This window comes from Daktulosphaira vitifoliae, unplaced genomic scaffold (genome assembly GCF_025091365.1).
Source record: "Daktulosphaira vitifoliae isolate Bord-2020 unplaced genomic scaffold, ASM2509136v1 Scaffold_1, whole genome shotgun sequence".
In the NCBI taxonomy this organism is placed as follows: domain Eukaryota; kingdom Metazoa; phylum Arthropoda; class Insecta; order Hemiptera; family Phylloxeridae; genus Daktulosphaira; species Daktulosphaira vitifoliae.
The window spans coordinates 17,255,714-17,268,766 of record NW_026099572.1 but is presented as its reverse complement, the minus strand read 5'-3'; the positions used below and the strand labels follow the sequence as shown (position 1 = coordinate 17,268,766).

The 13,053-nt window shown below is 26.5% G+C and overlaps 1 protein-coding gene across 3 annotated transcripts in view; it reads left to right on the top strand.

Annotated features, from left to right (window-relative positions):
• Positions 1–2,337: 2,337 nt before the first annotated feature.
• LOC126910455 (probable peroxisomal acyl-coenzyme A oxidase 1) overlaps positions 2,338–13,053 on the top strand; it is a 17,013-nt gene continuing 6,297 nt past the window's right edge. Inside the window, exons 1-9 of one of the 3 annotated variants that reach the window (XM_050693040.1) lie at positions 2,338–2,485; positions 2,816–2,974; positions 3,693–3,861; positions 5,936–6,104; positions 9,138–9,261; positions 9,381–9,500; positions 9,576–9,700; positions 10,920–11,083; positions 11,161–11,323. In XM_050693040.1, the coding sequence (XP_050548997.1) occupies positions 2,830–2,974; positions 3,693–3,861; positions 5,936–6,104; positions 9,138–9,261; positions 9,381–9,500; positions 9,576–9,700; positions 10,920–11,083; positions 11,161–11,323 (1,179 nt within the window). In that variant the 5' untranslated portion in view covers positions 2,338–2,485; positions 2,816–2,829. Of the gene's footprint in view, positions 2,486–2,815; positions 2,975–3,401; positions 3,462–3,692; positions 3,862–5,935; positions 6,105–9,137; positions 9,262–9,380; positions 9,501–9,575; positions 9,701–10,919; positions 11,084–11,160; positions 11,324–13,053 lie in introns of those variants that run through there. The other 2 variants (XM_050693041.1, XM_050693042.1) reach the window with 2 other exon arrangements.

Genomic DNA, 13,053 nt, shown 5'->3' with positions numbered 1-13,053 from the left:
TTTTAATTACAACGTTCAATAAATATGGCGGAGTAGAAATTAAACAGTGTTACAAATGTACAATAATATAATGTAGCCTCCAAAAAAAGATGACATCATGTTAGGCCAATTTTTGAGTATCTTAAAGTTGATTTTACGAAAATTTATTTTTAAAACGTTGAATTTAATAACAGAACTTTTTTTTAGGTTCAATATTTTAATATTAAAAATTACCATCATTAAATTGTAAATTTTATGAAGTTTTAAGAAATGGTATTGTTTAGATTGATATGTGATTAGAAACATTTATAATTACTATTATTAGTATATTTATGAGAAAGGTTCACGATTTCGTTAGTTACCGTTTTTTTTTGCAGTTATATCGTCATAGATAATTTTAATAGAAAGCTTAGCAGTCAATTCTAGTAACTTCTAGCGTATAAAAATATGGTGTGATTGAAATTTTCAGATCTTAATTAATTTTTTTAATTATTAGAAAATTATAAAAAACAGGTTAAAATGAATTTCAACAACATATAATAGGACAAAATAAAAAAAAATTCTTCAATATTAATGCAACCTTATTGTTCATTAAAAAAATATATAGATACACAATAATGCACCGAAGTCCTGGGAAGGTTAATGATACAGTATCAGAAAAGCCCTTTTATAGTTTTAAACGACAAACGATCTTTTTTATAATCTTTTTTTGTACAATTTTGGGTTTTTAGCTTCTATGTGAATTTAAGAAATTTTCGTTTTACTATGATATGCGTTTTTTCTCAGATCTCACTGGACTATTAGCGCGAAAAATTTGCAAAAATCATCTCAATTTCAAAAATTAAAAAAAAAACTCAATATTATGCTATATTATTTTTCTATGGAAAACATCGCTACCACAAAAAATAATAAGCAAAAAAAAAAAAAATAATAAACCATAAAAACTCTGTCACTATTCATAACTAGGCTAGTAAAATTCGAGATGGGTTCTATAAGGTCGTGGGCCCACGGGTGTAAGCCCTTAATCCGGTTTAAATGAAATCCATCCATGTAAAAATAAATCGTCCCATAAAGTAAAGTAAATTTATTTTTCACGGTACATATATTATAAACCAGTAAGTACTTAATCATTTAAAAATGTATTAGTAATACAAAAGACTTAATAAATTAGTTAATAATTGTGAATTTTAAGTCACTTGCCCACTTTGTTGGTCACTAAATCTTATACCATTGAAATGCCCACAAAATTTGTGACACGGTCCCCGTCGCTTCGTTATACACGATGCCCCGCGACTCGTGCCACCTTTATCAGCCGTCGCCCTACTATGAGTATTTGACTGACCAACACCGCGTGTTATACGCTACGGTGCAAAGTCCAACAAATGCCGCACGGCCGACGACGACCCGCCGCAAATGGTGCGAGAGTCTTCCTCCCGTTGTGAAAGCGACAACGTCGACAGCCGAACCGCACCCGCGCACCGTCGCCTACAACGCTGCTAACCATTTTGCCGTCCAAGGATTACGCCAAACATCGCGTCGTCGACGCCAGCGAAAGTGCCGCGATATTATGCGAAGATTATTATTACTGTGTTTATCTTTTCGGTTTGTTTTATTTTTGTTAACATAATCTGTTGTCGCTCATTTAATAAACGGCCCACGGGTCTCTACCCTCAAAACCAGTGTCGACCACATTTTTGCGATGCAAGTCGTGTCATTTGCTATTAGAAAAACTTAATTTCAAGGGGTACAAATGATGGGAACGTACCCCCCCCATGAAGTTTTATATACAGGAATATTGATTTATCGTAAATCGTCGTATATGTTCACGGAAATTAATTTTTTAAGTCACTTGCCCACTTTGTTGGTCACTAAATCTTATACCATTGAAAAGCCCACAAAATTTGCTATTAGAAAAACTTAATTTCAAGGGGTACAAATGATGGGAACATGCCCCCATGAAATTTTATACACATGTATAATCATATATCGTAAATCGTCGTATATGTTCACGGAAATTAATTTTTTTAGTCACTTGCCCACTTTGTTGGTGACTAAATCTTATACCATTGAAAAGATGAAATATTTCAAAAATTCATTTAGTTTATTGTCGTTGATGTCTGACCATACAAAATAAAATAAATAATACAAAATAATGCATATAGTAATTTAGTGATTTCTATCAATTACTTTTAATTCAAAATTATTAAATAGAAAACCCCTTGATAATAGCGGGTTCTGCAACCTAATGTTCATAACTAACCAATATGGTTACTAAATTCTTATCAATGGTTACTTATCAGTTAATTTCGGGTGCTAAATTCACGGACATGTTATTTTTGATAATATTTCTTATCAATAGTGGCGAAATCTTATGGTATAATTATCTCTTATAACAGACTATCAATACTTATGAATATTATAAGTGAAATTGTAAATGTTAACGTTGTAGCAATGGCCATATATTAAATTTACTTTGACGTATTCTGCCATTCTTGCTTTTATATTTGTGAGTAGTCAGTTTAAAGTAGTAGGTACTAAGTACAACTACGAGTATTTTAAATTGTAATCTTGATAACAATTGCGAAATACAAGCTTCCCCTTCTGCTTTTGACATAAATTATAATTTATTAATACTACTATTCATTCTTAAATTGCTGTCATCACGAATTTCATTAATTTTCTAGTTTCTGAATATTACTGCTGTATTGGTTTTTCAGTTGTACTAATTAGAAATATGATTTAAAATAATAAATTAAAAATATATTTTTTTTTTTTGATAAATTGTATTATTTTTTGTGGCATTTTGATTAAAATTTTTAATATATATTTACAAAAGTAGTTAGATAAGAAATGTTCAACAATTTTTTGCCCAAAATGAAATCAACAATTAATGAGGATCTAAAGAATGAACGTTTGAAATGCACTTTTAATGTTGAAGAGCTTACAAATTTCTTAGATGGTGGTACTAGCAAGACTGAAGCCAGAAGAAAATTAGGTTAGCTGAAAGTTTTTTATTGTTGTTAAAATCTTCACCTTAGGAATTTTTTGTTGATCAAGATATTTGTAAGTTTAATATTGAAGGGTGAAGTTCAATAACTGGTTATCTTTATTTCTTTATTTTTTTTTTTTTTTTAAAGAGAATCATTTTTCAACATTTTGGTGTGACTTTTATCCACTCACTTGGAAAGCAAACACCAAAACATATAAATGCCTATTCCGATTTTAATACAAAAGTTATTTAGTTTTTTGTGTTTCCTGAATAATTTCAAAAAATTAAGATACCCAGTTATTGCATCGTGTCCTTCAATTGAAACAATGATATATGAATAGTACTAGGTCACTAAAACTAAATTTAGATGAGAAGATAATAACAGTTTATCTAATCTGCGTGGACTTATAATGAAAATGTTTGTTTTCTACAGATTTATTATTCTTTACAAAAATAAGATACGGTTTTTCAACCAGATTATTAAGATATGTGTGTATGTATTACATTTTTTATAAAACAAAAAAATATATATATATATATTTTTTTTTTTTTTTTGTGTTATGTACATAGTACCTTTTTCATGTTATTGTCTCAATAATACTTTAAAATTATATTGATTTTTAAAATATACTGTAAGTTTTTTTTTATAACACCCAAATATTGTCAAGACATTAAACATTAAGTCAACATATATTATTTAATTTTAATCAATGTTTTTTAATAGAAACTTTTTTCTTGTCTGATGCACGATTAAAAGATGATATTCCTATGGAATATTTAAGTCATAAAGAACGATATGAACATGCTGTACGAAAAAGTTGTATACTCTTTAAAAAAATAACCGAATGGCAAGAACAAGATGATAATACTGGGGGATCAGTTGATATATACCAGTTAGTATAAATTAAATACAGTATTTATAACTTTTAATTAAAATTTTTTTTAAATTATAATTTATAAATAAATTTTGTATGTTAAAATTTATTATATACATAAAAAATTATCTATGAAAGTTTGGAATAATATAAAAAATATGCTAGTTGTTCTCTGTAAATATTAGATTGTTAAATATATTAAAAGAGTCTAAGATTTATATAAAATAATATCTTGACATTTGAAATTGGACACTTGTATAAAATTTTTTCTATTTTTTTTTTTCTGTTTCTTTTAGCTTCGATGCGAAGCTGAGAAGGTATTGGTTTTACTAAGATGCGTTTTTTTTTTTTTTTTTGTGTCTGTTACCACTTTTTCTCAGCTCTCACTGAACCGATTTCTATCAATGATACGTCAAAAGAACACAAATTGTATCTAGTCGAAGACATTACCTTCAAAAATTGAAAAAAATTCCTTCGTTCCCCGTAAATGGGGGAAACCTCCAAAAAAATTACGAATTTAAAAATCGCTAATTTTCGAAATTTTTTCAATTTTTTTTTACATAAAAGTACCATAACTTTTTCAAAATTGAACATATCAATATAATTCTTTTTTATATAGATGCATAATATCATTACCTTTCATTTGGTATATTTTTTTCATAAATTTAACCCTTAACCTGCTCACAAGGGGGGATTCAAAATGACAACTTTTTCAAAAAAAATTTACTTTTTCAACTTAAATTTTGAAAGTGTTCCGGAAAGTCTGACACTTTTATATATACCTTAAATTAAAGCTAATGTAATTTACTCTATTATGTAAAAAAAAAATTTCGGACTTTATTTTATCTTCACGGTGAAAATGGCTACCAAATGCTATTTTTGTGTGAAAATTTTCGATTTTGTATTTTACATTTTTAACTTTATTATGTTATAACTTTTTGAAAAATGTATGGATCAGTACAATTTTTTTATGAGGAGTAGTATTCATATACATCTTTCATTTGACATACTGTTTTTTTAAATCGGACCATTTCCCTATATACGAGGGGGGTTCAAATCTAAAAAATGCATGTAGAAAGTAGAACTTTTTCAACTTAAATTTTGAAAGTGTTCCGGAAGGTCTGACACTTTTATATATATCTTAAATTAAAGCTAATGTAATATACTTTATTATGGTAAAAAAAAATTTCGGACTTTATTTTATCTTCATGGTGAAAACAGACATCAAAGTTTATAAAAAAAATACGATTTTTGTAAAAAAATTCTTTTTTATATTTTTAACTTTATAATGCTATAACTTTTTGAAAGATGTATGGATCAATATAATTCTTTTTTTTTGTAGATGCATGATGTCTTTACCTATCATTTGGTATATTTTTTTTATAAATCTGACTTTTTACCTGCCTACAGGGGGGGATTCAAAATGACAACTTTTTCACAAAAAATTGACTTTTTCAACTTAAATTTTGAAAGTGTTCCGGAAAGTCTGACACTTTTATATATATCTTAAATTAAAGCTAATGTAATATACTTTATCATGGAAAAAAAAAATTTCGGACTTTATTTTATCTTCAAGGTGAAAATGGCTACCAAATGCTATTATTGTGTGAAAATTCTCAATTTTATTTTTTACATTTTTAACATTATAATGCTATAACTTATTGAAAAGTGTATTGATCAATATAATTTTTTTATGGGAAATACTATTTTTTAATAATCTCTTTTTTATTCGACATACTTTGTCTTAATCAGGATATTAATAAGGAACTAGCAGTTTATGAAGCTTTTGGAATAATCCACCAATTTTTTAAAATTAAACACTATCTAAAGATTTGCATCAAAGCGTTTTTTTTTTATAGTGATTTTAATCACTGTCAGATATCATTATACTTGATCCATCTATGCCACGTCACCACTGTGCCGCGACCCCCCTGTGCTGGGGTTTTTTTTTTGTATTAATTTGTAGCATAAAAAAAAGTTTGTGTTATATTTCCTGAAATATTTAACTTGTAAATTTTAAAATTTGTATTTATAAATTTATACAGAAGAAATTTCTCAATAATTTAAAAAGTTTTTATTATCTGTGATGTAGAGCACTCTTAGGAGGTTTACTTGGTAGTGCTGTTATTAAAGACGGAACACCATTTTCTGTGCATTATGTCATGTTTATTCCAACTATTATGGGACAAGGTACTTTAGAACAACAAGGCAAATGGATCAGTCGAGCTTTTAGTAACCAAATTCTTGGAACATATGCTCAGGTAATTCAAGTTACTTATAATTATTAATTTACAACATAAAAATAAATAGTGTCATAGATTATAATATTTAAGATTATTATAATATTATAAGATTATTAATTGAATGTGTTGTTATGTAAAAAGCAACCATCCAACAATAAATAAAAAACAATCTTTTATTTAAAACTGTTAGAAAATGTCATATTGTATATTTTACATACTAAAACTAAACCAATATTCCATTACATATTACGCTATATTTATGTTTCAAAAATTAACTTGATTATATCTATGAAAATATTAACTATTATAAAATAAAATACACTATAAAGTAGAATCTTAAATGTGTGATTGTTGATTTTTACATAATGTCATTCAAATTTTTAAATGTTTAACAGTTTAAAAAAATCATTTAATTTATTTAAATAATTTTGCTTTCAAAAATTTTAAGCTATTTTATTTATACAAGAATAAATTATATTAGTCATTTTATAAGTAAAATATATTAGTTTGAGAAGTAAATATCTTTGTTAGAGAATCATTTTTTTTGTTCTTAATAATAAAATGTAATTCTATTAGAGGTCATTTAATTGTGTTTAAAGAAATATTAAACTATATAATTGTTTGTGGTGATAGAAAATATCTAAAAAAAATTACTCAAATTAATTAATTAAGTTATTTTAATATTGGCTTCGAAACCTGTTATTAGTATTATTATTTGTCAAGTATTAATCATTATAGTAACTATATAATAAGCATTACTGTAGATATAAAAAATATGAATAATAAGCACATAAAATAATATTATAGAGATAAACAATAACCAATTAAAAAAATGATAATTTATTTTAGTACTATAATTATTTATAGTCATACTCGTAGTGTAATTAAACAAATGGTATAATTAGTTACAAATTAATTATTTTTTTAATGTATCAGCTTCCCCAAATAATCTTAGATCTTACAGTACTATTAAAAGTCTATTGGATTTTCAATAGTGTCTAAATTTATTGAAATGGTTTGAAAATAACTTTCAAAAATTAAAGTAATGTCATTGTAATGAATTTACTATTAAATACCAGTAAATATAAATCTATCAAAGTAAAGTTAGACTAAAATATAAGAAATTGTTTATTCTCTCTATAATTTTAGCTACTACCTTAATAAGTATCCCTAATTTTGTAAGTGAAATCTATTTTAAGTAACTATTTTGCATATAAATTAATAAAGCATTATTAGTCAATAATAAATCATTTTTACATGTTATTAATTTTAACAACATAATTTAATGTATATTTCAAGGTTTATTATGATTAAATGCACATAATTTTTAAAATTTTAGATACACATGTATCCAGACTAATTAAGATTGATAACAAATATTATTGTCAATGAACTATTTAAAAAATTAATATAAAAATAATTTTATTTATTATACATTTATTTGTTTAAATTTTCATTTTAGTAATTTCTAATATACACCAATAGTCTTCTTGAATAAATAAAAATTGAAGGGTTTGCTGCAAAAAAAATAAGTAAAAACCCAACCCAACCCACTCTGGGGTGTTATGGATTATGCTGCGGAAAAAAATAATCTTTAAATTTAATACCAACAAAAATTATCACTTTTTAACCATTTTAAAAAATAAAATTACAAGTGTCATTGTAATGTTATATGAAAGTATACAACTTCGTTTATGACACAGGGACGGGCTGGGATGTATTTGACCCATTGTATTAGAAAAATTTTTGTTTATGCAATTATTTATTTTATAATTTTTTTAGCAATGTTAACTATATCAAGAATTGATTTTTTTGTGCTATTTAATTAATATTTCAAGAAAAATTTCATCATTTCCAAAATCCCAATTATATAACTCCCTATAAATTTTTTTTTAGTTATGTCAGTTCTCTTATATTAATTACTTAAAATTACTTAGGTCCTACAAAACATTTTACTATATATATATATATATATATATATATATATATATCCATCTATAAATATAATTATCTGACTTTTTGTTGTCTATTAAAAATAAAATTAATTTTTTCAAATAAATAAAAGTAAAAACAAATAATTATGTTGTAAAATCTCAGCCACGGCATCTTGTTAATATTCTACGGGGCGGCTGTCTGCTTTTCAGTTTTTGGCATAATGTTATTTGGCCTACTGTGCTGTAGCACAGTAAACCAGTGCATCCCTGTTAACGTTCTTTTTAAAATTAGAAAATATTGAGTTATCTTGTTTTTGCAGCAAATCCTCAATTGCCTTTTTTTATTTGTATAGATAATTTTTATGAGAAATCCTAATTGATTTCAAATGTAACATATGATTAAATTAATGGAAAAGTATTATTAAAATTGTATTTTGAGTTTCCCTTTTTTACGGAGGATAGTAAATAGCTTGATGCATTTAAAGACTGCATGTAATGAAAAATGATTGAAATAAGTTAGACTGAATAATAATTGGGTGTATTTTATGAGATAAGCACAAGTCACTTATTGATATATTTATTATTAGTGTTTTGTGAGGAATTTTATGTCTGTTCATTTGATATCACTGTCATCTGTGTAGCAGTTTTACTAACAATGTATTGCTATTTGAATTTAGTTAGTTACAAATACCTATGGGTAAATAAATTTTATTTATATGTTTTGTTGGAAACTAGTAAAAAAATGATTTGTTGTGCCCTTTAAATTATTTCTTATATAAAATATCTTAATGAGGCACCTATAGAAAATGGAATTAAAGTAGCAAAAAATTAATTCTAAGCTATTTGAATTGAAAAATTGTAATCAAATAGCAGTTGGTTTAAAGAATTGATGATAAATAGCATCATAGTTAAAAAAGTCCACAGTGATTTTTTTTTTTTCTAAATTGTCATTTTATAATCCTTTTAGCTTTAAGCTTAATACATTTTAACCTTTGAAATAATTAAGTAATTTGAGTGAGATGCATGCATGCTTTATTATACATCACAATATTTCAATTATACAATTACAAAATAAGTTCTGTGTAACTAGTTATCTGAGAATTTATCTCTATTTTAGACTGAACTTGGTCATGGAACATTCATTCGTGGCTTAGAAACTACTTGTACATATGATCCATCCACAGAGGAGTTTGTGTTAAATAGTCCCACATTAACATCATATAAATGGTGGCCAGGTGGATGTAAGTTGATTGTTAAAAAATATATTAACTAAATGGAACAAATGGTCTATTAAATTAAAAAGAAACTTTTAATTTGTTAAAAATTAATCAAAATTATTAATAGTATATCTTTCTTACAGTAGGACATACCTGTAATTATGCAGTTGTTGTTGCTCAACTTTATACTCAAGGAAAATGTCATGGTATACATCCATTTATTGTTCAAATTAGAGATGAAGAAACATGGATGCCAATGCCTGGTACTTTAAAGAGAATTTTTGTTATATTAATAAGTTGATTATAATAATGCTTCATTATATTTTTGAATAATAAAGGGATTAAAATTGGCGAAATTGGTAGCAAATTTGGTATGAATTCAACAAATAATGGTTATTTAGCTTTTGATCAAGTCAGAATTCCAAGAATGAATATGTTAATGAAAAATGCTAAAGTTTTCAAAGTAAATTTTCTTACTAGTGATTTAAATTTCTAATTGATTTTAATGTTAAAAATATAAATATGATATTATTCCATCGTTTTGTTTTTTTTAAATTATTTTTATTTATGATTAACCCTTAAACAGTCGCGTGGGGGATCTAGCATACCCCCACATAAATAAAAACCGATGTATTTTATTGCATAAAAGGTGTACATAGTTATAAATTTAGAAGATGGTTTTTATAGTAATATTGAATAGATTTTCATAAATAAATACCTTCGAAAAAAAAATGTATGAATTAAAATATCCATCAAAGTTGAAATGGGTCATATTGGCCCCCTCGCGACTATGAACGTTATAATTTTTTTTTGGACTTGTATATTTTCAAAATATTGTTTTATCGTAAATGCAATGTTATAATCGATATAATATTGTGGAATTGGGATTATGTGGATCTGCCACCATCTGTGCAATTAAGTTCTAAAAATAAATAATCTATTGAAAATTTCCACTACTCGATATTACGGAACAAATACGAACTAAACACGTAATGAATACATCCCGTCGCAATGTGGTCACATTGATTATCGGTGCCTTATTTACAATTACCACTATTCACATTTACCCCTCCTAACCCTACTCGTATTATAATAATTAAATTGTATTGTAATATTAATAAAAAAAAATTCAGAAAAATGATTATGTAAATGTAAATACACATAAAACTAGTAAATATAAACCATGTTTGAGCTCAAAGAAATACAAGAAGAATTAATAAAAATACATTTTGTTAGTAAAAGCTTTTATTTACCATCTTAAAAATAAGATTTTTCAGTTAAAATAATTTTTTTACAAAACAAAATATTAAGTTTTTTTATTTTTTTTTTGTAATATAATTTTTAGTAATGCACATAATTTTGTCATTTATTTATTTTTTAATTTTAATTTTTTAATTGTTATGCATATCTATATATCATATGGTAACAAATAATGTCTTTGAATTAAAAAAAATGAACTTTTTTATACATATTTTATACTTTTTTAGAAATGGGGTCTAATAAACCCCCACGCGACTATGAACGTTAAAAATAGGTACGCGCCTGCTTAAGGGTTAAAGTGATTAAAATTTTCAATATTTTTTTAATAAATAAGCTTATTTTTCCTCATTGATCGATTTTTACGACTCAAATTATTGCATGAAATTTAGTTAACCAATGTTCTTTTACTAATTTATTATTAGGATGGAACTTATCAAAAATCATTGAGTGATAAATTGACTTATGGTACCATGATATTTGTGCGTGTAGCTATTGTAAGAGATTTAGTTGTTAATTATTTGGCAAAAGCAGCTACAATAGCAACTAGATATAGTGCTGTTAGAAGACAATCAGAACTAAAACCTGGGTATAAACATTTTTAATAAAACATTTTATGTATATCTTTTTTTCTTTAAATTAATTAAAAAATGTATACTATTTTAGAGAACGTGAACCTCAAATTATAGATTATCAAACGCAACAATTTAAATTATTTCCAGTCATAGCTACTAGTATTGCATTTAGGTTTGCTGCAACATGGCTTTGGAATGTATATAATGATGTTACATCAAGATTAGAACAAGGTGATATGGAACGATTGCCCGAGGTAGTATTTAATTTTAGAATGGGTGGACTACGTACATTCCTACTAAATACCCATAATTATTATTACCCATACTTCAAAATTATGTAGTAGAGTCAAAAATGAATGAATTTATTTTAAATTGGTTTTGTACTATAGCTATACTTTTGATTAATTAATTTGATTAAAAAAAAATTAGCTTGTCTGTTGATTTCTAGATATGTTAAAAACCAAAAAAACATCATTCTATCAATTTTTCAAAAGTTTTAAAAACTTTATTAACATGCTTATATTAGTTTCACATGTATGCTGTGTGTTTGTAACTTTCCACACGCACGTGTCTACGGCTTTGAGACTAGACGGTCGTAACGCATTCACCCCACCCCGCTCACTAATCGTCGACAATAATATTTTCCAAACGTAGACGCGCATGTGTTATTATATATATAAATAAAATTTTATTTTGACTGACACGGCCCGCGTCGCTTCGTTATAAATGATGCCCCGCGACTCGTTTCACCGTTATCAGCCCGTCGCCCTACTATGAGTATTTGACTAACCAACACCGTGCGTTATACGCCGCGGTGCAAAGTCCAGCAAGTGCCGCACGGCCGACAACGTCCCGCCGCTAATGATACCGTAGTCTTCTTCCCGTTGTCAAAGTTGCTACGTCGACGAACCGATCCGCACTCGCGCTTCGTCGCTATCAACGCTGCTAACCTTTTGACGCCCGAGGATCACGCCGGACATCGCGTCGTCGACGCCAGCGACAGTGCCGCGATATTATGCGAAGATTATATATTCCTACCGCCGCCGCTAATATTAATATATACAGGGTGATTTTTTTATCATAACCCACTCAATTACTTACAGAATAATAATAATTAAAAATTTTTTTTTTATTATTATCTTTAGTTACACATTATACTTGAATTATTAACTATGTAACACTTTTTAACACGCTTATATTAGTTTCACATGTATGTTGTATGTTGTAAGTTTGTAACTCCACGCGGCACGTGTTATTATGTCGCGTATGCCGTCGTCTATGACCTTGAGACTAGACCGTCGCACAGTGGGACCAAACGCTAATTTAGCCGGCCAAAAGTACCATTTTTAAATCAACTAATAAAAATTTTTTTTTTAGCAAATTTTTTTTATTATATCCTTATAAGGTCATGTACAAAAATTCAAGGCCAAAAATTGATATAGTAATGGTTGGGTGCTATTTAAATATCATAACACTGTATTTTTTTGTTTTTTTTCTAGGATTTTTATTATTTCTTCAATCATTTTTTCCTGCTTAATTAAAAACCTTAATTTTTTTTTTTTTAATTTAAAATGTTTAAAAAGTCATCGGCTTTCAAATTTACTAAGAAAAAATTTTTATTTCTTTTTTTTTTTAATTTTAATAATTTTTTACACACAAAAAAATGCAAATACTTATTTTACATTGTTTTTTAAAGAGTTTAACTCAAAATTACGCAATATTACGATTACACCAATACATGCATGTTGTAGAAGAACTCTTAAGCTACAATTACAAAAAAAAAAATTTTGCGTCAGATTGCATTTGAGCCCTGCACATAGAATTTCCCTATAATAAACGTGTATTTTTGTAAAAATTGTAATTTTAATCATTTCATTGGTTTTATCAGTTCGATCAACTTTATCAGCTTAAAAGTTGTAAAAATTAGATGTAATTAAAACTAATGATTCGTTAAAATTAAGTTTAAATAAAGTTTTTAATAATA